The following is a 26,490-nucleotide window of genomic DNA, read 5'->3' as shown; positions in this document are numbered from 1 at the left end:
TTATCAGATAGTCTGTCATAATGCTTCATGATTATGACATACTGATATCGTATCATGGTAGCTACTTATTTGAAGGATGACGTATTAAACCATAACATTGTGGTCAATTTTTCGATGTAATAGTTTTGACCAACTTGTTTCTTTGCATCGCCTCAATCAATGTTTTACAGTAATCATGCCCTAAAACTAGCTTGAACAAAGTTGTAAGTAGCTTTAATAGGGTGTATCTGACCTAAATAAAAGCCGTCGTGATGAATCATCTATCCAAAAATAATCAAATTATAATTTGCCACTTACAGTTGATTGCAATATATACATTCCTGAAATTAAAAACATTACTTGGAAACGTATAAAAAGTCCAATTTATTGTATATAATCCCATGTAAGTTTCAGCCTTTTCCTTGAAACTAAAGAAGTGCCCATAAAAGAAAATATAATTCATTCATTTCAAAAGATATAGTGTATAGATCAAAGTACTGACAGTACTGATGTGACGATGCTTTTGAAGAGGATGGATATAAAAACATCAATTTATGTTGATCTACATCATCACAACAGGGTTCGCCAAAACCGTCGGTTCGCCGGTCCTGACGGGCAAATTTTTCTCAGGACCGACACGGATGAAAACTGGTTTCAAAAAGATCACTCAAAGTGTATAATGTGCTATTGGATTAAAAGAAGGTAAATGCGTTTTGTTCAACTTCTGTCTCAATCCTTTTTTTGTTACCTCCATTTTGATGTTTTGATGTTTAAAATTGGATTATAATTGACTATCACATGCGAGTTCAAAATCAACGGTCTTTGTTTAAAAAGCAACCGGGTGCGTTCGCCATTTTGTTTGTTCCATTTAATTTCTCCACAACAAAAACCGCATGAAAACTTGTTTCAACAGGCATTTGTTAGCATTTCTGTTAAATAGTTTCATTATTATATTGTTCTGGGAAGGATATATTTTAATTGACATACCAACAATTTCTGAAATCAAACGTAGTTTTTCCACCCAATGTACTATATTTCGGATAATTTAAAATACGGACATGTGTTAATTTGCTGTTGATAGATTGTATCATTATGTTTTGTGTTATTTCAGACAACAAGAATGGATGGTGGTAATTATCATGAGCCTTTCTATCAAGTAATAGGTGTGAAAGACATTAATTTAATTGAACCTGGAAATCAATCACCTCAGTTAAGAGAAAATATTTTAACAATAGGTGTTGTTTTAGAACTTGGGAAATTGGTTAATAAACAGAAATTGAAGTCATCCAAAGTAGTGTGAATGGGTGTGTGCAATTAAGTCAAACTTGATTGGATGTCACCCTAATTTTTCAAGAACACGGATTTGTAGAGCTGTGAAGGCTAAAAACAGTTGGACGTGCCTTTGGTTTATATGTGGTTTATTATTAATATAATAATTGATTCATTATATCGACTTTGGACATGTTTTTATTGTATTTAAATTTGATCAAAACCAATTAACACCTAAAATGTACTTTTTTTTGTTGTGTTTTCTGTTATAGTTTAGTCGGACAGTGGGACTGACAGAAACTGATTCGGACTGACCAAATTTTCAAGTCTGTCAGTCCAAATGACTGACAGATTTTTCAAGTTTTGGCGAACCCTCTCACAATTGTGTATGTGGGTTCGAAAAAAAATTTGGTACGAACATTTTGGGAACGAAAAAATTATTGTTATGAAAAAAATTAGAGTACGAATAAAATTGGGTACGAAACAAAATTTGGGTACGAAAAAAATTTGGGTACGAAAGAAATTTGGGAACGAAAAAAAAATTGGGAACGAAAAGAATTGGGTACGAACAATTTTTGGTACGGAAAAAAAATGGGGGTACGGGGACGTAGTACCCCTGGGGAACTTGACCCACAATCGCAGCTTCTTGGCTCTTTCCGTCAAACATCGGATATGTACCTCGAAGGCAATAGTATGAATACAATTTATGGCGTACCATTTGGGATGAACGTCAACAAGACCTAGTAGGTGAAAAAGAGAAATGTACTTTGACGTACAATAGGTACGTCGAAGTACATTTTTTGCACGTTGACGTACAAAATTGTAATTCGAAGTTTAGTCTTTACTGACACTTGAGAGTTAGCCAATCAGAAGACGTCTTACACCTGTTGCTTTTAGAGATATTTGACATTGACCAGTATTATTAGTATTATTTAAACCAAAATTATGCGACTATCAACCGCTAACTAATAGATATTGAGCGTATTTATTAAACATTATTATAATTATTTATACCAAATTATGCGACTATCGACCGCTAACTCATAGATAGTGTGAGTATTTATTGACTTGGCGTGGTGGAATTAACCTCTGACTTATGCAAATAATGGTTATTAGTAACACAAAAATACAACCAAACTTGGGAGGTAATTATACATTTTTAATCCCGTAATCGTTTGGTAACTGTTTGGTTACCGTTGGAAATTTCCTGCAAAGTAATGCGCTGGACCGTGATATTCCGCCCCGCATGGTCAATAAATACTCACAATATGCTTGATAATTTTTTTTTTAAAGGAAACCTTGAATCTAGTTCAAATGGGTATATAATCTATTTCAATGCATTAAATACTCGAAACTTCTTTGTAATATTTTTTTCAATTTTGATATAAAAATAGATTTTAAACATTTATTATGAATAAATCTGAAGGAAAAGCGGTTCATGAGACAAGTGTTTTGATCGGCTGTTAAGAAAATTTGTACATCGAAGTAAAAACATGTACTTCGAAGTACAAATTGTACTTCGACGTACAAATTTACACTTCGAAGTGTATTTTATTTTGTACGTCGAGTACAATTTTTGCACTTTGACATACATATTGTACGTCAAAGTACATTTCTCTTGTAACCAAGTAGGTCTTGTTTACTTTCGACCAAAATGGTACGCCATACACATTTCGTAAGCGGTAATGCGGTCCTACCTATGCACGTCAAAATGTACATAAGCGAAATTTGTAAACAAAGGGGTAGCCTGTCAAGAATGTTTGAATTAATGACGAAAATCGTGTATTGATGTAAGTTTATTGAAGAAATGTACAGAAAATATGTTAAATAAGCAATAGCGATATTGTTCTAAGCCACATAATTGTTGATAGTTTGATATCACAAAATGTTTAGTGAAAGTAGAACCGTCAACAATGACAACCTATCAATTTGTTGTTTTTGCTGGCACGAGAGGGCGATTATGCTATATGTGTTCACATTTTGTACCAACGGCTTTGCCAATGACCTTTATAGTATGGATGGCTGTGTTATCATTTATTGCTATCATGTAACTGCATGATTGTGCATATGTTTACAATACACAAAGCATAAATAATGATATAAATATACTGATTGAGCTTATAATAATCTGATAACTATAGCCAGATCAATTAAGTACAGAAAATATAATTTTGTGTCCTGATTTCATGAAGACTTGAGATATTTATGTACATAGATATGGGTTGATCCACAAATGAAAAGTATTTTTGATCTGTGTTCGGTGCAGGCTCTTTTTCCATGACTGTGAAAGTTAAATTTTCATGTGAAAAGGATGTCAATTTTTTCCGAAGTATGTCATTCTACCATTGAATAAAATGAACTGCTCTGCAAATAATTTGCCATTTTGATAGTTGTTTGTAAGGTGATCAACAGGAGATGACCAGGGTGCCAGATAAAAGGGAAAACATTTGAGATCTGGTCAAGGCTTCATATAAAAGTGGTTAAATGGTAAACATTTTATATCTGGCCAGCGCTCAAGAGAAAATGTGTACATTTCAGAAAATTTTACCATTTAAAAATGTTTAAATACCGCTTGACTAAGGCTCTTAATTCATCTAGCATGAACACTTGTACTATATCTTTTTAACACTAAAAAATAATATTTAATGTACAAATTTAATCTACCAATGTGTACAGCTACTACTTAACATATATTTGACTGTATTGAATGTAGGAACTAGCTAAAATATCCATTAGAAAAAAGATCAGGGGGTGAAATATTCATTGCCTGAAGCTCTGACGCTGGAGCTATGTTTATATATCTTGAAACACGCTGATTAAACAAGTAAAGCAATACAATGATACAACAGAGGGAAAATCATCCCCTCTTAAAAACATGATACATATATATGTATAATATTTTTGGATCTGGATCTGGATTGGTACACAGCAGGACCTTTAGGAATGCGCACTGCGGGAGAGAGATGGGAGTGACTTACATTTTGGATTTAATTAAATCACTGAAATTCATCAGTGAAGTTACCGTATGATCTCATTTGATATAGATGTACATGATTGTATCAAGCAACATAATTAAATAATTATCAGTATAAAGTACTGTCATGATTTCAGTATCATTTAAATGATTTCAGTCAAGTTTATCATTCATATACATTAATTTTGTAAATATTATCAATATAAGTATACTAGATGCAAACATATTTGAAATAATACAGTTTGATATACTGTATATAATGTAACTTCTCATCCAAGTAGTCAATCACACCATTGCAACAGAGCCACATGGTGTGCAAACGCACCAGCAGACAAGTCAAATGCCTTCTGACTTAGTGCAATTCTACTATTCTACTATTTATTAACATCTACATTAGTTACAGATACATGTTTACATTTGTATGTGTTTGAAAAAATGTATAACCTTTAATGACATCATCTGACCATGCATGTTCTAGATTTCAAAATCAAGGCCCTTTTCTGACACATTGGTAACATTAACGCTTAATTGTTACCAGTCTTCTGAATTTTTTTTTTTTTCAAAATATGAAATGAAATCTAAATCGGGCACTGATTTTTCTTGTTTTAAAACAGTCATAGATCAGTTGTGTCCTCTCGGTAATGACCCATTTTTGCTTACTTGTCACAACCTTAAAACTTTCCACACTTCTATAATAGCAATTCTGGATTTAGGTGATCTTCAATGGTACATTTACACTTTAGCTCTGTCCCAAGAGTGCCGGTAAAGTCAAGTCACATGTTTCAATCTAGGCCATGTCAAACTCAAAGTGTCAAAGACAAATGAAAGATGCGTTCATTAATAATTGACCAATTGTTTACTACTGCAGTGAGTTTTTGTATAATATGACTGATGACCATCATGTGAGAGAAAATTCACATTTTCGTTAGTATATCAGGTTTAGCAGCCTTTTAGATAACAAAGTTGGCTAGTTTTCAATGTCGCTTCTGGGGATCAAACCCGCAGCACAACCTTCTGCAATCAAAGACGACACTCTACCAATAGGCTTTAAGGAAGATTCTGAAAATTTTCGATCCCTCGTCAGAGCGACCAAACCAAACTCGGTTTTATTGAGTCAGTTAATGAGAGATAATGCAACATCTCTCACGCCCCCTAGCATCGCCTTAAGCAGTATTCAATTATCAACACGAAAGTGCTGTAGTCATTGATCCCGCGGGAGCAGAAAAAAACACTTGATTAATGTTCGAAATAAAATCATTTGATTAATGACAATACTATTATTTGAGCCAGGTCACAGGGAAAGGGCAGTCTAATCAGTACCCAATTAAACGATTTGTTATTGTCAGAAAACCGCTTTTAAGCAAACAGAGCGACTGCACGCTGATCTGGATCCAAACTGGCCACAGTCGCCTTAATGTATCTTTTACTGTGACACAGTTCGTTTGACTTGAAAATGATATCAAATACTAAAATAGAAAGAAGAAATAATACAAACCAGTAATTTGAGTAAAGACTTTGTAATCAATGTTTTCAGGACAGCTTGGTGATCTGCATATCCCATGTGATCTGTTGATATCTGGTATCATAGTCATTAAATAAGTTGCAAAATGCTCGAATACAATTTACAAAGCAAAATGTGACTTAAATTGATAACTAAAAATTCCAGTTTTGCCGTGTCAAGCTGTTAAGATCTAGAAGGTCCTGCATTCACATCGAATATATTCTTTGAATTCAATCCATTGTTAACATTAGCGGAGATTTTGTTAAAAAAATAACTCATATATCCTGAATGACAGTTTCTAAATAGCCAAACAAGCCGATGTATGCTGTAAAAAAGTTTTGACACGAGTGTGACCATTCTCTAATGGGCGCGGCCATTGTTGTATGTTGAGGCACGAACAACAACACTGCTGAAGAATGTTATCAATTCTCATCAGCGAGATATGCTGATTAGAAAAATCGAGTTATCTCAATCGGACTGGCTCGGTCTTTTACATAGCTCGCCATTGTGAAGAATTGTTTCATGGTGTGATAACTTAGACGAGCTGCTGAACGAAGCATCGTCAAAAACACATGAATGCAAATATTCCTAAACGTGATTATCGAAATGCTGTACGTCCTGTGTGGTTAACATCTTTTTAGAATGACTGTTTTGGAATCAAGTTGATATGTAGATGAATGATCATTGATCCACAAATCATACTTTAGAGGAAAGTATTTATGTTATACAATGCAGGACATGAACGTTTTGAACAAGAGATACTTGTATATCATGTTTGCACTTAAATGATTACATGCACATCGAAATGATTTAAATCACTAACAGTTATAAATCAGTCTGCAATTGAATCAAATATTAAATGTATGGAACATGCATTTGGTAACACGTTGGAAGATGATTTAATGCAAGAATACATATACTGAAGAACGCACTATGATTCATCTAATAATTAGCAATATGGTGTCAAATTGATGGTTTTAAATCGTTATTGAAAGGCTGCATAAAGGATTTTTATTTCGTAACGATATAATTTCATTTAAAGTGGAGTAAAAATGGGGTGACCACAAAATCCATAGGCGACTTCCTCTCCTTTTAAGTTCAAATTTTACCACTTTGAAATATCGTTGGTTAAAGTGCAGTGAAGATATCGCGCGAAACGAAAACGGTCTACAATCCAACCGACAAACGAACAGGTGAACAGCATTATTATCCAGCGTCGTCGAATCGGGTGGGAGGTAGATTTATAACCATACAGGAACTACGAATTTCAAGATAAACCAACAGGTGAGAAGACCCCCAACGGACTTGTGAAAAACAACATAATCCCACTTCGTCGAATTGGGGTCATATTTATGACCATACAGGAATAAGGAAACTGAAAACAGGAGACCCCCTCCCCACGGGACACACTCACGTCTTCCAGCAAGAATCCTGTTCAAGCGTTATGGGGTTTCCAATCACAATCAATAGAGCTCGAGCACGTGTCATGGCTACGTTGAACCGCTAAAACAAAAATAACAAGAATGCAGTTCATCATCCTTTCTTCGTCGTCTTTGGATTTCTATCTAATTGCCAAATCTATTCTTACTTTTAGTACAATAAAAACGCAAAGGTCAAACGAAACTATTGATGAACCTCGGCTACACTGGGAAAATAAATATTGAAGAAAACAACACAATCGCATCATTTGTTTAAATGTACTTTGCTCAAATATATTTGTTCACTTGTTTCACGAGTAATCATCACGCGATTGTTATATATATCCATGGTACGAGTTTGTAATGAAGTTATAATGAAATTCAGAGTGTTGGTGTCTTATAACAAACATACCTTTGGGTTACGCAGAAAGCCTAGGTTGAATACCATGTCTATGTCCGTGTAGGCAGAGGTCATGTCACTGCGCACGGCGGATATGATTATGATCTTGAACTCTTGACCTTGGAACTCCTCGACCGACCCCACAGTTATTTCATTTTGGTTATCAATATGTCTCTTAGCTAGCAGCATTTGCCTTATCTTGGAAACCTTTGCCCATGGAAAGAATTGTCACCATATGTATAACACCTATCATTTTCGTTTTAAGTATATTAGCCAAAACATTTATGATGACACAATATTAAAACAGCGACAGCAGCACAAATATCGTATATTTAGAGTTTTGTATTAAACGTGATGATTGAAATGTATCAATATAAGTAATTGTTATACAATACATACATGTTTAGCTTTTTCTGAGTTTCATCATTTTAAATATAATGTGTATATGCATTTCTATTTTAAGTAGTGTATGCAATTATATTTGTTTTCGTACAAGTTAATGCTGATAAATTACATGTAGGTCTATTTTTAAAACGAAAAGTGCTGGATCAAACAAAAATGTCTATTGTATTTATCAACTCACCTGTTTCTTATATGGGGCGATGATTCCAATATCAGAGGGTTGTAATTTTGTTTCTTTTTTCTTCTTCAGCAATGCGGTCAGGTACATATCAATCTGCGCTATTTCATCTCTGTAAAGAAGAGCAAAATATAATCAAGAAAAAAGGCAAACATATATGCATTATATCAAATCGCATCATAAGTGAAATAGGTTATGAAATAATATCATTTAGAACATCCGGTGTTAGAGATCATTGAAGGTATAATGGTAACAATTTTGCATACGATTTAAGTTAGTAACCTAGTTATGTTTTTAAATTAAAAACCAGATTTATATATTGTAAAGATAAACACACTGACCAACTTTCATCAAGTGTTATACATAAATGCCCCTAGCTTGGTAGGAAGGTTTTTAGGATTAACTGGATGACATATTTTCTTGACGCATCTGAAGCAGATTTAAACTTTGCCAAGATGTAAAGATAATGAAGTTATACTTTTTTACCGAGTTGAATTAAGACTGACTCGTGATTGTGGCCCCTATAGTGGTTAAAAGGCTTTTGTAAGATTTGCCTAGTGACATGTTTGCAAAAGAACACAACCTCGAAATCGACCTTGATATCGTAAAGATTTACATTAATGTTCAACTAAGATTGTGTCGAAAAGGTGGCCTACAGAGTGGCTACAAAGTTTTTCTAAGATTTGACCAAGCGACTTATTTTTACGCACGTTACCAAGATTCATTTTTTATGAATGGCAGTGTGACCTAAGTTTTGGACGCAAGTTTCCCAAATGCTTTTCGCCTATATATTGTCAAGATAAGCATTCTGAAAGTTTTTCATCCAGATTGGATTAAATCATTGACATCCTTAGTAGTAACGAGCGAAAGGTTGACGACGAACACCGCAAAATACACGACGACGGACCAAGGGTGATCACAATAGCTCAATGCCAAAAATGAAACTAACCTGTTAAACCACGATGGACTGTCACCTTCACGTTCCTCTGTTCCAAACACTGAGTGAAACATCACAGGAAACTTCTTGTTTGGCAACATATCCCAGTCAAGCATGCAGTTTAAGACTTTGGAGTCGCCACATGCCTCTAGCTGATTGTCGTAAAACATGCGCCTTGGGATTTCCAGTATGCTGTCATGTGACCGGTAGTTTCGGATAAGTTTTGTGATGTAGCGTTCGTCAAACGGCTGGGTTTTGTACATCTCGATATCGGACATCATTCTCTCCATTAGAGAAACAGCTATGGGGAAATAAGTTAATACAATGACACGTTTGGCTCAAGTATATAAAAACAATTCACAGGATATGACGAAGAGTTCTAGAAATATATATTGTATGTAGCTGTCACGGGGAAACAATGTATGAAAATGTCGTAGCAAAATCCCTTTCTATCTCGTAACTGTTAAAAAAAACTGTTTTCATTTCTATCTGTTAACTGTTGGAAAAAAATATCCATGCCATAACTTCTACTATTTCAGACAAACAGACATCTATAATCTCGAACATGGACCATCTCCTGGGCAATGTAAACACAATGTTTACCATTATACAATCTATTACTATTTCAATATACATTTAAAAAGTATTCAAAAATTGCATTTACGTTGACAATTCAGTGAATTTGTGCTTCACTTGAACATCGTGCAACTATGAAAAATATTAACACCTAACATAATTTGACATTATTTGGCAGAAACTCTCCTTCACCTTTGGTAGGGAGTGGATGTTTTACCAATTATTTGGCCATATTAAATAAAAAATGTTCTACAAGGTTCGCACACATATAGAAATCCTATAACGAATATAGCGACAAATGTATTTCTTCTTTGTTGGAAATAAAGTAAATGACTTAAACGAATGCCGGCATTATATACTCAAATTATTTACGTTATGAATACTGTCCCCGATTTATACATTAAAAATAAAATGTACTCACGTAACCCAAAGTTTCGAGCAATAGCAGAACGGACAATCGGTCCAAGCTGTTTGGGATCACCGGCAATAACCAACTGTGCACGCCTAGATTTATCTCTTGGATCCATAAGTCCAGTTATAGGCACGATGCATTCTGGTTCCACCGCGTGGCCGCCTTCGTCTATAAAGATATGCGTGAAGTGGTTCGTAGGAAATTTTCCTGTAACCATCCTGAAATTTCATGGTAAGTTTGATATTCATTCATGTGTTCAACATAAAAAAGTTCAATACTTTGAATAGTTTGTTTTTATTTATTGTTCTGAGAATATATAGATATACTGAAACCATTATACCTTCCGGCTGTCGTCAAAGTTACAACAATGATCCTGTATTCCATGAGTGTGTTTACGGATGGAAAGAAAAAGCATTCTTTCAGTTGATCGTAGTTGTATTGACCCGTAGTCTGTGGAATACAAACAAAACAAATCACATAAATATAACACTTATTTGCAAAGTTCGAGGTTCATAAACATATTATTGCGATAATCGACAACGCAACCATGCCATAAGAGAAATGCGAATTTCATTTATGTCAAACCTAATTGACGAACCAAAACATATTTTTTAAACAAAACAGCAACAAAACAGTAACTATCAGAAGCTAAAACGGGTTCAACATATTGAACAAATTAATCTACTATACGAAATTTGCCTTAATTCACTACATCAACTAAAATATTTAAAAAAAAGCTATATATTACTAAGCAATGTTGATCAAAATTTTAACTTCGAAATACAGCTTGAGCTTTAATTAACAGCACTGGTAAATCATACGTTTACGGAGTATTCTCTTCAAACATGTTTAGAATGTTTAAAACGCTTGCTGTTATGCAATAAATATTTACTTAAACTCTAAAATTAATAAAAGTCGTTATATTTATTTGCGCTTGTGGAACAGGTACAAAGAAACGGGAAATGCCAACAGTCATGAAGATTTACCGCTATTTCGGCAGGCAATGTTTCAGGTTGTCGTGACAAAGCATACATTCTGAAGATGTCCTCCTTAATGATGGGCTTATCCTTTAACAATTTCCGCATCAAAGTATCAGCTGCAGAGTTTTCTGGACAGCAAACAAGAATACGACTGTCTTGGTATCCGCTGTATACCTGAAATATATAAATATAGTATAAACAATATCAAATTAGTTTTGACTTTATTTTCAATATTTAAGCTTTATCCTACTATGTGCGTTTGTTGTTCCGTATTGTGTCGTGCTGTTTTGGTAATTGGTTAAAATTGCCATAAAAAGACCACTAACTTGTGTATATTAAGAATGCAATACTGATGGAGCAGATGGAGTTTCACTTCTTTATATTTAATCCCACGAATTTAATTAAACACTCTTGATATGTTTGTTGCCGCTGGTATGTATACCTGTTTGATTGCTTCAGTGACCGTTACAGTTTTGCCGGTACCCGGCGGACCAAATATGATGTATGGAGCTGGACGACTGCTTCCTTGCACAATTTTCCTCACCGCAGTCTGCTGTTCGGGATTGAGCGTTCGGTCAAACCACGTCCTGTAAACATGTGATGCTTATTTCAGCTAAGGCTTTATGTTATGTACACGATTGATACATATAAAATACTCTGACAAGTACAATGACAAGCGTTTAGAAACACGCCTGTCAGATGGGCGCAATTCAAGTTGGAATCTATTTAAAAACAAAGTATCGGTCTAATACATATCTTTTATCCGTAGCGGAAATACATGCAAGAATAACAGTTAATAAACTGACGAATTCAATAATTGGCGAAGACCTCGTGTTCAACGCACCGTTCAATCCATGTGCGAATTCAAACAGAAACATGTACACATTTTCAACAATTCAGATATTTTAATTCTTCGCATATCTCTGAATTTTCTATGCAAATCTAGTTTTGGTGGTACTTAAACCGTTGTGAATAAAACGTTTACCATAGACTTGCTTTAGAAACGTATAATGTGTGTTCTTTCATCATCACCTATTAAAATAAAAACAAAAAAACCTAAGACTTATGTGCGACTGATCTGGCCTTGAAGCAGGTTTGACAGGAAACAGAAGATCCATGAAATCGACAGCCTGCTCAATGGCTCGGTGCTGAACCCACATGTTGAATGGCGATATTCTGAATTCCACATCGTATAGTTGCCTAGGCGTCCAGTATCTCCTTAACCTGAGTAACAGTTCACACAATCTACGGTTAAATACTTCGTCCCGGTTAATAATTTGCGATTACCTTTTTGTTAGCCATGTTGTGCATTTGTTATGAGTTAAGTTTGAGTTGCTTGCAATGTTGTACTGTCATTCACACATAAGCAAATCATCAAGTGGATGTACGGTTATACGAATTTCTTTCGGCGGGATGATATTTTTGATGTTTCATTATGTCCAAATGAGACTTCTGTTACAGTCTGACCGATACACTTCTTACTGATGACATTATAGTAGCTATACTTCTGATTAGAAAACTAAGAAAGGTCGCAGTTGTGTAGTGAATATGGTGTCCGCCTAGCGATCGGGAGGTCATGAGTTCGATCGCCACTGTGGGCGTGTTCTTTAGATTTCCCCCATAGACACCAAGCATTTGTTCTAGTCCCAGAAAACGGACTCGAGAGCGTTTCAAATAAGCATTAGGCTTTCTATGCAATTGAGCTTAAATAAATAGGTTTAAACTAAAACTTAGAAAACATCTTACTTTTCTGCAACGCCCAACTGAACGTGTTCCCGTTCAATTTTGTGAACAATCCCTTCATAACGAATGTTTCTTCTAGATCGCAATTCGTCTGCCTCACATTCGATGTTCAAGCCCAGGTTTCCTACTGCAACAATCAATTGATCCTCCGGATAGCCGGTTCGTTCTGACAGCTTATCAGAGTAGTAAACGTACAATCGATCTCCTCGCAGAACTGATGGTTTTTTCTCAGCAAGTCCAGGTACCTTAGGAAAAAGGCGAGAATGTATAACAGAATTACCTGATTTACAAAACTCTTAATGAGGACATATGCACTTTCAGCTGATCTGGTATGCATAATTGATCTTTAATGCGTGAAAATACATAATTGCCGTAAAGAAGGAAAACAATATTGAACTTTAATGTGCTTGCATAATAGTTTTGGTCTAAAACAATTAAGTAAATGTAATTTCAACTGGCTTCAAATGACCGACTACAATCGAGCTATACAATAAGCATCTCACTAGAATGAATAGGCTTCATTCTGAAATAGCATCATGACGATCTCAATATTTAAATTCATTATCCTATGTCTCCCAAGAGTTTTTATCAAAGACCAGATGACGAAGAAACTTGTAAGTTTCATTTCATTGTGCCTACAATAATAACCGTTCTGTTCCTATGTTTAACATCCTTTCATTAAGCAGTTAAATAATACTTATTTTTAATAAATGGTAAAATATGTTCTTTTATTGATTCTTCATTTAAATGTTGATTCTATTGTGTAAATATAACTATATTTATACACATAAATGATTAATGAATAAAATATCGGCGAAATATTTTAGAGCTTTAAAATCTGTTTAAACGCAATATTTCTTGCTCTTACGGTTACACTGAGGTGACCGCAGTTTTGATCATTTGGGTACATCTTTTTGGGGTATGTGTGTGTTATGAATAGATTTGTGACGTATCTCACTGTTAGTCGATTTGTAAATTTGTACTTTATATAAATAAAGGACCAAATGCTTTAATAAAATTTGGCTTTGTGCCATCATTCCTCTTTATTCATTCCTGCTTATGTAGGTAACATTTAACTTAGTTTACATCTAAACTCGATACATTGGTAAAAGTTAAAAGTTAATGCCTTGAACCTTATACGATCTTTCATTTTTACATAACCGCGTATAGAACGTTAAGAAAATTGTGTAAGATTATGCTGAAATCTTGAGGCTTTGAATCATCAAATATGCACACGTGTAACACGTGCTTGTTTGGTGAACTTTAAACCAAATCAATTATTAATCGTACAGAGAATCAATTATTAATCTTAAAGCCTACCTCAATATAAATAAGTGAAACTCCAGCTGCTGGAGTAGTATTGAATTATTATTATAAACAATTAGTAGGTCCTTTATTTAAGGCAAGTGACCAATTGCCCAAACAGTACAAAACAGCACAATACTGCACAATACAAAACAACATAAACACAAATAAGAATAAAGCTGGGGTCACCGCCTTGGAAAGATCAATGCAAAGCATTGGGGTTTAAATCGGTTTTGGAGCGCTCAAACTCACACTTGGCCTAGCAATATTCATAATACATTTAAGTGTAAATACAATTTAACCTCATAGCATACCTCAAGGCGCATCTTGTTTTTACATATCGTCATCGCCACACCTGCCATATTGTATTGTTGGATATCGATCTCCATTTGTATTTCTTCAAGCCACAACAGGTGGTGAAACTTTTTCATATAATTCCTCTGAGTTGTGTTGCAATCTAGTATTTGGCTGTATAATAAAAAAGTTGTATTATTATTTGAAGGTTTACACTCAACTTGATACCACATAATTCCGTTTAAGAAAAAAATATTAACATATTAAAGTTTTATTGATAGAGCAGAAGTAAGTAGGAAGATTATATTCATTTTGATAAAACGATTTGCTAGCATGCATCTAAACCCCGTACAGTTACGACAGGATCTCCTGAAATAAATTATAAATAACTTAAACTTTGAAGATTAATTCTCTTTTCCAAACGCAAAATGTGTAAATGTCATTAAATTCCGTATAGATAAAAAACGTTCGTTTTTCTTTCTAAATAGGGTATACATCGATGAGTGCTTAGTTTCATTAGTCTTATTTGAGAACAATCTTTTAAATTTACTTTGCACTATATGGCAATTTCACAATGTTCTAACCTTTTGTTTTTTCTGCAGTTGTGTTTTAATTTAACAAAAATCAAACGTCAAACACCATTGATACATATAATTAAACAGCACACTGTCACACTGTCAGTATTCGTATAACGCTTTTCAATTCTAATACGGAACATTGACATATTGGTGAACTGACATGGACATTATATAACCTTAAAGAATACTTGAATTGTGCAATTATTTTTTCTGAACATAATCACAGTGGTGCTGGGACAGTTGAAGAAATTATATAGCTAATTTCTATTCGAAACATTTCAAAGTATTATATTCAAATTATAATGGATTTTTTTTAATTCAATATACGCTAAATAAAATAAACATAATCGTCATAAAGCCATCGTATTTCTCGTGAGTCTTGTATAACCTGCAAAATGTATTGACACACCAGTCAGTATGACTCTCACAAAACCACAAATGAAGGTCTCGTACATAACAATAACAGTATTAGCAACAGAGTAGTGTTATTAAAATAATCAATAAACGACCATTATATCGAGTGTGAAGGAAACATAAAAAACACCACCATAATAAGAACATATTTATACAATCATACCTGAGATATGGCGAATTTATTGTTATTTTTCCATCTTTATGAGCAGTCCCCATTCTCACATTGTTGTATAAATGCGGTGGGATATGGAATGGACGCAACTTTCCGATTAAGCCATTTCTGCTGTGCCTAAAAAAGTTGAAAAGTTATAACTCTGGTACTGTATTGCATGTGTTCGTGTTCAGCTTAGTTTTTTTTTAAATGTCAACTGGTCTTTTTTAACCAAGCAGATTGAACCATATTTACAGTGAATAAGCTAACATTAGCTGATATTAGTGTTGATAGATAGATTCAAGCAAACGCATATCAAAGGCTTTCCAGTAATGTGCCGTTTATTAAGCGATCAATCAGTCAGTTACACATTAAACGTTTGAGACTTTTGCTCTAATAATACATTATACCTACTCAGGGAGTTTTTCACCGGGTTCTGTAACCTCAAAACTGTTTTCCTGAAAATGGTCTGGTTTCTCGTAAACAGATTTTGGAGCCAATTCCTCGTGGAAGTCGCCTGTGGTGTAGACACACGTGTAATATTAATTTTCAATTGCGTAAGAGGATTTCTAATAATTTACACACCACATTCAAATTGTTAAGCACTTTCAGTGGCCTTAGACTCCGCAAATGTGATCTTCTATATTAGTGTTTTGCTCAGTATGTATATTAAGAAAATATCGCATTACGGAACCAATTTAATATTCATTTATTGACACTTAAATTAATCCAATTCGATGATTAATTTAACATAAAACCAGAAACTCAAACGATAAGTCTGAACATGTTGTCGTGAACCTACTTATAATATGTAGTGACACAAATATAAGAACATAATCCTGCGTCCATGCCCCTTCGTCTTCTGCTGTAATAATCTTTCGTGTTTTTGAATCCTTTTTCACGAAATACAAAGCCAAGGGAACAAAATGGTAGCCAAAGTCGTCTTTTGGGGCTATGCATTTAATCTGAAAGTATCTAGTTTCACCTGAAAAATAGGTTCCAATTATCAAATACGTCAATTAGATTTATCGGTTCGTATGTTGTAAAATAATTGATAACGAACATGCACATTTTAGATCGTGTATGGTTTAAGCCATTTCTATTACTCAAATACCAACCTGAAATGCGTATTCTAAACTTACTATGGGGAATTATGGAATTTCAGACCAATAAAAGTATTAACAGTGACAAATGTGTTATTTATAAAGCATGATTAAACACAACTTGCAACAATAATGGGTAGATACTTTATCGGTGAGTTCGTCTCTAAATGTTAGTGCTATATTATTGAATCCTGTTGAGATAGTGTATACATTATGGGTTAACAGTTATTATGCAAATCAGCTCAGACACAAAACATAGCAGAGAAAAAAGTTAAACCAATATGAAATGATTATATTTGGGTTTGAATTTATGTTTTATTATTGTTTACGTTGTGTCATGTGTATTTTGTCGCTTTCTAATCAGTGGCGTAACCGCTAAATATGTTACCTTATTGATCAAATTATTGTAACATTGCTTAACTTAACTATGCTTATAATATTAAACAGATTCCCACACATAAGAGTAATAATTTTGTTAACGACAAATTAAGTTATCGATAACTAGTATTTGTTTACGATTACCTTTCCCAATATGCAAATCTCGCCGCTCGAATTCTCGCCACGTTCTTTGTCCATCCCTGTCGCTGGCTTTGTGCAGCTTAAACACACCTGTGTCCCAGAGGAACACGTGTCTTTGGAAGACAATGTCTTCATCCTTTAGCGTATTCTCAATATCGATGCTCATTGTACACTCTTCACCTGATTTGCAAACCAGTTCCATCTTTCCTTCTTCTGCAGTTGGGTTACAAGTAAGTTGCATGCCTTCTGGAACCGTGGTCATCTTATCCCTAGTGGAAAATAGTGTACACTATGTAGGCATAACATATACACAAATATTTGTTAGCTTAATAATTATTTGCATGTTTACATAATCTGTGGTGAATTGGCTTTTACTACTTTCTGTATCACTGATTATTAAAAAAATGCCATATTATTGGTTAACATACTCATCAACAGTTTTAACGTTCAGATACCTGTATAGGCACATAGTAGATTCAACAAATTCCTTTAGCTGTTATAGACACATGGGGATTCAAAAAATTCCATTACGTATAGCGGCAACACTTTGCATGAAAATATTTATTAATTACTATCTAAATTACATTCAAAGTTACAGTAAAAGTTATATGTGTGTTTTTCATCTATACGGCCTACATGTGATTTTGAGTTTTATACGTACACAAAGTGTGTATATTTTACATTTAAAATAATTGGTTCAAATATTAGAAAATGCAGATTAAACATAAACAATACCTCTGTCGGTAAATGTCAATATGTAGTTTGTGGATTCTGTGTCTGCTGCCTAACTGGTGTTCTACAAGTGATTTCTCAGACGTACACGAAATCCCACATATCTCACAGAAGAACGGAGTTTCTTCAGCTATTCGCTTCCATTCTTCCAACGTCTTCATGAACTGCGAATCGCTCGCCATGCGTTCATACATAACTTGCACATCTTTGCCAAATATGTAATAGTCGCCTAGCTCTTGCACCTCCTTTAAGTCTTTAAGAGTCTTCATCATTTTGCCGAATAAAAATTGACCTGCTGCAGGTCGGTCTTTTTTAAAGTGTTTGTATAAATTGCGCACCACATCTCTTTTTAAGATTTTGTCTTCGACATTTTGTGCATTAATCAATAGGAGAAAGCTCTCCACATCTCCAGTAGGTACTGAACCTCGAGCCATTTTGAAGACTTCTGTTCTTAAGTGTTGTTTCTTTAACAACATAGTAAATAATAAATGAATAAGTAAAGAAAGATCACAATTTAATATTGATGTCATTTAGAGGTCGATTGTAGCGTTGAATTAGGAAGTAGTACATTTGGGATGTGTGACATATCTTAGGTAATACAAATACACCATGTGGTTCTGTATTCAGCAGTTCGGTATTGTGTTGTTCACGAAATTGTATGATTTTTATAATGTAAACTATTATAGGTTATTGTAATCGTAAACAAAACCCAATTACTATTAATGAACATTTGATAAGAATGTAAGAAATTATATATTGATTATACATAGATGCAAGATAGTCACTTTGTACAAACTATAAAACAAATACAAATTGCGGCGGGAATGTTGTAAGCTTTTGTCATTATTATATCTATATACTGCGTGTTTCATACGCGCTTTTCTGTACGATAATCGTGGTAATTGAGATCTTGAGTTTGATATACATTGACTAAATGTTGAAAAGGCAGGCAATGCGAGTTAAATAGCCATTTGAAAACGCGGAGTTATGCTTCGTGTCATTAACACTTTTATGTTGCGTTGTTTTGCGTAGCACATCTGTTATTACTATTATCTTGCAAGATAAGTTTTGATGCAAAGCATCAAAGGGCGTCGGGAATGTCAGTGTAAAAAGCACTCAATGAAGTTACATGAAACGTTTTTTTTTTCTACTGTTAATATTAATATATTGGCCGATTATTTTAAACACAATAGAAAAAGATACTGGTATAACCATTATCTATGATTTTGTGTTATAACCCCCAATAACTATTATCTATGATGTTGTGGTATAACCCCCAAATAACCATTATCTATGATTTTGTGTTGTAACCCCCAAATATTTCATAGTTCAATTTATTAACACTGGTTTCCCTTTGTTTACTGGCATCCGTGTGCAGGTTTCATTAATGGGACAGAACTGTGTAGGTTTAAAAAAATCTGCTTCATCTTGTAAGCGTAATTTCATAGTTTTCTCAACTTCAAGGGGAGGGAGATGATTCTAAACTTATTCTTACGTTGCTTATTTACGCTAGGAGTTGAGTACTCATTGATATGAAAACACTATAAAAGTTTAAAATGTGTTTACGACCCCCCCATCCTCTCACACATATATTTCATGGGCATAATAAAAACAAACAATGGTAACAATAAAACATTTTTATTTAAAATAAAATGTCTACATCAAAACAAAAACATAGGACACAAATAAAATAATTTGATTCTACTGCGGCTCGAACCTTGGGCCTCTCACATTTCAAGCAAGCGTGTAACCATTACACTACGGAACCGCTTGAAAAATCAACTTCTAACTACGATATTAATAAGCTATTAATAGTCGGTTTAAATGTAAACCCGAAAGTTTAAACTCTGGATAGTGAGCGGGGTTAAAGGTCCATATCAAAGGGTCTATACCACTGGCATGATACGGGTCAGGCCTGTGGCCTTCTATATGTGGTTCTTACAAAAAAAAAACTGTAGGAGGACTTGATAGTACTGAGACTGGGTTGCTGTGATGGTGATCCTCATTGATAAGCGGCTGCTTACTTTATCAAGATTTATTATTACAATTAATAATACATGTCGCGCTTCAAGCTCTATAGCGCCTTTATTAGTAACTAGGTAGTTGCTAGGACAGTGGAACAAAGAAGTTTTGAGTTTATACAAAACCAGAAAGTTTCACCGGTTCGCGTATTTGCCCAGTCCCTGTTATCTTTAATAATTGTCCAGTCCCCGTGATCAGTTATTAACTAAAAGAATTAGCTTTGCATTATTGGCAATAAATGTTGTAGTAAATGTAATAGGCACAAATGCAGTACTTATTTACACTAATTTACACAAAAAATCACCACTGCGCAAGATATTCTGACAAAAAAAATATATACAATGAACCGTAAATTAACTTCTCCTCCCATAAGCGAAAAAAAAAGTATTACGTACTAGTCGCCGCACTTCAGTGCGACGCCAATAACACTTATCAACCTGTTCACGCACACACATAAACCCCGTGTCATACAGATTCTTGATTTACTCGTGTTTATCACAATGTCGCCTTAAGCAGATATTTGAAAAACTGACGTGAAATGTTTACAATTATGAATGTGGATATTAAGAATGCAAAGTAATGATTGAATATAGGCCTGTATATATTCATGCTTCAATGTACGTTGCAAATATTGAGAAATTAAAGCTACGATCGATATCAAGTTAATAATTCAAAATCAACTCGAGCCTGCGTATTCGTTGCAATAAGCGGTTGTAAATTGTAATCACCATTAACATTTAACACATTGTACCCAGAAAAGGTTTAAAACGTCTTTAAATATAGAAATCGTAGAACCATATTTATATATATTTGTCAACTTGTTTATGAAATGTGTTCCTTTTAGATTTTAGTTAAGTACTAAATTAACTAGTATATGATGATTATCATTTACATGGAGTCACATACGTGATGGTTTTTTTTTAAATTTAGCAACAACAACAAACAAATGAATTATTTTACAACTTTTCGTTTTATCGGAAGACAACACAATCAGTACCGTATACAGGAAATACACGAAGAACACAGATATCAGCTTTATTACTGAAATTTATGTCGTAATTGTAAAGAAAACAACTAACACACTTTATGGCAAATAAACTGATTTCAACTACCTGTAAATTAATAAAAGAACAGATATTTATATACTATTGTAAAATCGGTCATACAAAGATGCGACTTACCCGTTTAACGTGTATCCATTTAAAACATATGAAATCGAAAGTAGAATAATTGCACATATACAGCTGTCACGTTTTACCGATAAGATAATATGATATGGTTTTGTTTACTGCTCACACATGTTAACATAGCTATACAAATACCTGTTTGTTGTAGCTGAATGCATTCATAAATAATTTATTTTTTCAACCGAACTGCGCAGCGCTACTTCCTTTATTAAATGTTTGTGTTTTACATCCGCGTGTAATAAATTGAAGATCTAAACAAGGGTATCACAAGTTATTTTTAATATTTAAATTACAACATTCATTTCGTGTGTCGTACTTGAATGTATATCCTGAACAATTAAGACGTTAATGCAATATTATGCAGAGCAATGTTGACCCTCTTGCACACGCATTACCCGCGATACGCCCAGAAAACTAAATATAACTTGACTTATATAATCAACATATAATTTCAATTATACTCTTATACACTATCAGACACTTTTAGATTTTTTTCTGGAGGAGAACTCATCGATTCTTATTGATTCGTGTCTATCGTACACAGAAATATTCTAATTGATTATATTCACCGGTAGATTTAAACCTTCATCCTACAAACACGGATACAATCTTGTTTGTTTGCAGATAATGAAATAAACAAATAAATAATCACTTGTATTTCTGTGTCAGTTTTCCGGGACATTGCTATGGTCCTTCAAATAAACAATTATTGTACATTTATTGTGTAAAGTGTCAAACTATGTTCAATTTGCCACTTGAAATACATTAAAGACTTCGTGCTTTAGTTACATATTTCTAATTTGGTTGTTGCTGAATTTCGACTATGTTTATATTGATTGTGATCAATACAACACTTTGTATAAACAATATCTTGTTGTATTGTCCGTTGTATGTTATACATTATTTAAACAAGTAAGCATACAAACCAAGGATGTGCAGTACACAGAACGATATAGGGACCAGGATAATCAGATTAAACAGTTCATAATCATGAAGCCAATGAGATACAGCACGAACTCTCAGTTTAATATATGTGATGAGCCTGATATTGTGTTATAAAGGTAAATGCTATCGGACATAGCTATCGGACATGGGTCAAAGTGTAAATTTTAATCAGCACACACTTTTCAAAAAATGTTATCGATGAGTAGTTTGGTAAACACGTACGTGGACGGATTCATTTAAATTGCATTTAAAGATTTTGATTATGACATTTAGCGTACAAAATATACATAACATTTAATACTAATCACAATAAGTGCATCTTATATTGATCAAAGTAAATTACCAGAACGTCTCTCGTCGTCCATGAACAAACAGAAACTCGGTGTTACACGTTAATCACTTACACCATAATTATATGTCTAATTGTTCAATTTTATTGTATCCGTTCTTTTTGATAAGAATGTGAGAAATTATATAATTGATTATTCATAGATGCAAGATAGTCACTTTGTACAAACTTTAAAACAAATACAAATTGCGGCGGGAATGTTGTAAACTTTTGTCAGTATTATATCTATATACTGCTTGTTTTATACGCGCTTTTCTGTACGATAATCGTGGTTATTGAAATCTTGAGTTTTATATACATTGACTTAATGTTGAAAAGGCAGGCAATGCGAGTTAAATAGCTATTTGAAAACGCAGAGTTATGCTTCGTGTCACTAACACTTTTATGTTGCGTTGTATTGCGTAGCACATCTGTTACTACTATTATCTTACAAGATAAGTATTGATGCAAAGCATCAAAGGGCGTCGGGAATTTCAGTGTAAAAGGCACTCAATGAAGTAACATGGAACGATTTTTTTTCTACTGTAAATATTAATATATTGGCCGATTATTTTAAACACAATAGAAAAAGATACTGGTATAACCATTATGTATAATTTTGTGTTATAACCCCCAAATAACCATTATCTATGATGTTGTGGTATAACCCCCACATAACCATTATCTATGATTTTGTGTTGTAACCCCCAAATATTTCATAGTTCAATTTATTAACACTGGTTTCCCTTTGTTTACTGGCATCCGTGTGCAGGTTTCATTAATGGAACAGAACTGTGTAGGTTTTGAAAAAACTGCTTCATCTTGTAAGCGTTATTTTATAGTTTTCTCAACTTCAAGGGGAGATGATTCTGAACGTATTCTTACGTTGCTCATTAACGATAGGGAGTTCTCATTGATATGAAAACACTATAAAAGTTTTAATGTGTTTACGACCCCCCCATCCTCTCACACATATATTTCATGGGCATAATAAAAACAAACAATGGTGACAATAAAACAGCATTTTTATTTAAACTAAAATGTCTACATCAAAACAAAAAGTTAACATAGGACACAAATAAAATAATTTGATTCTACTGGGGCTCGAACCTTGGGCCTCTCATATGTCAAGCAAGCGTGTAACCACTACACTATGGAACCGCTTGAAAAATCACCTTCTAACTAAGATATTACTAAGCTATTAACAGTCGGTTTAAATGTAAACCCAGAAGTTTAAACGCTGGATAGTGAGCGGGGTTAAAGGTCCATATCAAAGGGTCTATACCACATATATTTCATGGGCATAATAAAAACAAACAATGGTTACAATAAAACAGCATTTTTATTTAAAATAAAATGTCTACATCAAAACAAAAAGTAAACATAGGACACAAATAAAATAATTTGATTCTACTGCGGCTCGAACCTTGGGCCTCTCACATTTCAAGCAAGCGTGTAACCATTACACTACGGAACCGCTTGAAAAATCACCTTCTAACAACGATATTAATAAGCTATTAATAGTCGGTTTAAATGTAAACCCAGAAGTTTAAACTCTGGATAGTGAGCGGGGTTAAAGGTCCATATCAAAGGGTCTATACCACTGGCATGATACGGGTCAGGCCTGCGGCCTTCTATATGTGGTTCTTAAAAAAACCTGTAGGAGGACTTGATAGTAATGTAACTGGGGTGTTGTGATGGTGATCCTAATTGATAAGCGGCTGCTTCCTTCATCAAGACTCATTATTACAATTAATAATACATGTCGCGCTTCAAGCTCTATAGCGCCTTTATTAGTAACTAGGTGGTAGCTAGGATAGTGGAACGAAGAAGTTTTGTTTTTATACAAAACCAGACAGTTTCATCGGTTCGCGTATTTGCCCAGTCCCTGTGATCTTTAATTATTGTCAAGTCCCTGTGATCAGTTATTAACTAAAATAATTTGCTTTGCATTATTGGCAATAAATGTTGTAGTAAATGTAATAGGCACAAATGCAGTACTTATTTACACTAATTCACATAAAAAATCACCACTGCGCAAGATATTCTGACAACAAAAATATATTCAATGAACCGTAAATTAACTTCTCCTCCAATAAGCGAAAAAAACGTATTACATACTAGTCGCCGCACTTCAGTGCGACGCCAATAACACTAATCAACCTGTTCACGCACACACATAAACCCCGTGTCATACAGATTCTTGATTTACTCGTGTTTATCACAATGTCGCCTTAAGCAGATATTTGAAAAACTGACGTGAAATGTTTACAATTATAAATGTGGATATTAAGAATGCAAAGTAATGATTGAATATAGGCCTGTCTATATTCATGCTTCAATGTACGTTGAAAATATTGAGGAATAAAAGCTACGATCGATATCAAGATAATAATTTTAAAATCAACTCGAGCATGCGTGTTCGTTGCAATGAGCGGTTGTTAATTGTAATCACCATTAACATTTAACACATTGTAACTAGAAAAGGTTTAAAACGTCTTTAAATATAGAAATCGTAGAACCATATGTATAAATATTTGTCAACTTGTTTATGAAATGTGTTCCTTTTAGATTTTGAGTTGAGTACTTAATTAACTAGTATATGATGATTATCATTTACATGGAGTCACACGCGTGATGTTTTTTTTTAATTTAGCAACAACAACAAACAAATTAATAATTTGACAACTTTTCGTTTTATCGGTAGACAACACAACCATATACAGAAAATACACGAATAACACAGATATCAGCTTTATTACTAAAATTTATGTCGTAATTGTAAAGAAAAAAACTAACAAATTTAATGGCAAATAAACTGATTTCAACTACCTGTAAATTAATAAAAGAACAGATATTTATATACTATTGTAAAATCGGTCATACAAAGATGCGACTTACCCGTTTAACGTGTATCCATTTAAAACATATGAAATCGAAAGTAGAAAAATTGCACATATACAGCTGTCACGTTTTACCGATAAGATAATATGATATGGTTTTGTTTCCTGCTCACACATGTTAACATAGCTATACAAATACCTGTTTGTTGTAGCTGAATGCATTCATAAATAATTTATTTTTTCAACCGAACTGCGCAGCGCTACTTCCTTTATTAAATGTTTGTGTTTTACATCCGCGTGTAATAAATTGAAGATCTAAACAAGGGTATCACAAGTTATTTTTAATATTTTAATTACAACATTCATTTCGTGTGTCGTACTTGAATGTATATCCTGAACAATTAAGACGTTAATACAATATTATGCAGAGCAATGTCGACCCTCTTGCACACGCATTACCCGCGACACGCCCAGAAAACTAAATATAACTTGACTTATATAATCAACATATAATTTCAATTATACTCTTATACACTATCAGACACTTTCAGATTTTTTTTCTGGAGGAGAATTCATCGATTCTTATTGATTCGTGTCTATCGTACACAGAAATATTCTAATTGATTATATTCACCGGTAGATGTAAACCTTCATCCTACAAACACGGATACAATCTTGTTTGTTTAACGTAAACGGGATTACACTAAACGATTTATTTTTTAAGCGTGTCGTCAGCGGCGGTGATTATGAAATAAACAAATAAATAATCACTTGTATTTCTGTGTCAGTTTTCCGGGACATTGCTTTGGTCCTTCAAAAAACAATTAGTGTACATTTATTGTGTAAAGTGTCAAACTATGTTCAATTTGCTACTTGAAATACATTAAAGACTTAGTAACATATTTCTAATTTGGTTGTTGCTGAATTTCGATTATGTAAATATTGATTGTGATCAATACAACACTTTGTAAAAACAATATCTCGTTGTATTTTTCGTTGTATGTTATACATTATTTAAACAAGTAAGCATACAAACCAAGGATGTGCAGTACACAGAACGATATAGGGACCAGGATAATCAGATTAAACAGTTCATAATCATGAAGCCAATGAGAAACAGCACGAACTCTCAGTTTAATATATGTGATGAGCCTGATATTGTGTAATAAAGGTAAATGCTATCGGACATAGCTATCGGACATGGGTAAAATAATAAATTCTGATCAGCACACACTTTTCAAAAAATGTTATCGATGAGTAGTTTGGTAAACACGTACGTGGACGGATACATTTAAATTGC

At 33.8% G+C, this 26,490-nt stretch overlaps 1 protein-coding gene across 26 annotated transcripts in view; it reads right to left on the bottom strand.

Annotated features, from left to right (window-relative positions):
* LOC127837152 (putative helicase mov-10-B.1) overlaps positions 1 to 25,548 on the bottom strand; it is a 67,369-nt gene extending 41,821 nt beyond the window's left edge. For 4 of the 26 annotated variants that reach the window (XR_008029145.1, XM_052364043.1, XM_052364037.1 and 1 more), the window contains exons 1-17: positions 21,069 to 21,194; positions 17,869 to 18,329; positions 17,137 to 17,402; positions 16,314 to 16,496; positions 15,926 to 16,028; positions 15,524 to 15,649; positions 14,389 to 14,542; positions 12,773 to 13,014; positions 12,083 to 12,250; positions 11,469 to 11,613; positions 11,019 to 11,200; positions 10,387 to 10,494; positions 10,056 to 10,264; positions 9,071 to 9,359; positions 8,125 to 8,233; positions 7,554 to 7,748; positions 7,138 to 7,226 (exon numbers count right to left, since the gene is read on the bottom strand). Coding sequence is in view for 20 of the 26 variants with exons in the window: in XM_052364043.1 (XP_052220003.1) it covers positions 7,138 to 7,226; positions 7,554 to 7,748; positions 8,125 to 8,233; positions 9,071 to 9,359; positions 10,056 to 10,264; positions 10,387 to 10,494; positions 11,019 to 11,200; positions 11,469 to 11,613; positions 12,083 to 12,250; positions 12,773 to 13,014; positions 14,389 to 14,542; positions 15,524 to 15,649; positions 15,926 to 16,028; positions 16,314 to 16,496; positions 17,137 to 17,402; positions 17,869 to 18,329; positions 21,069 to 21,125 (3,086 nt within the window). In the remaining 6 variants the exon portion in view is untranslated. The other 22 variants (XR_008029144.1, XR_008029143.1, XR_008029142.1 and 19 more) reach the window with 18 other exon arrangements.
* Positions 25,549 to 26,490: the final 942 nt, after the last annotated feature.

The sequence above is a fragment of the Dreissena polymorpha genome, chromosome 7, assembly GCF_020536995.1.
Source record: "Dreissena polymorpha isolate Duluth1 chromosome 7, UMN_Dpol_1.0, whole genome shotgun sequence".
NCBI lineage: Eukaryota > Metazoa > Mollusca > Bivalvia > Myida > Dreissenidae > Dreissena > Dreissena polymorpha.
Note: the sequence above shows the minus strand (reverse complement) of the source record. Positions and strands in the feature narration are given on the sequence as shown.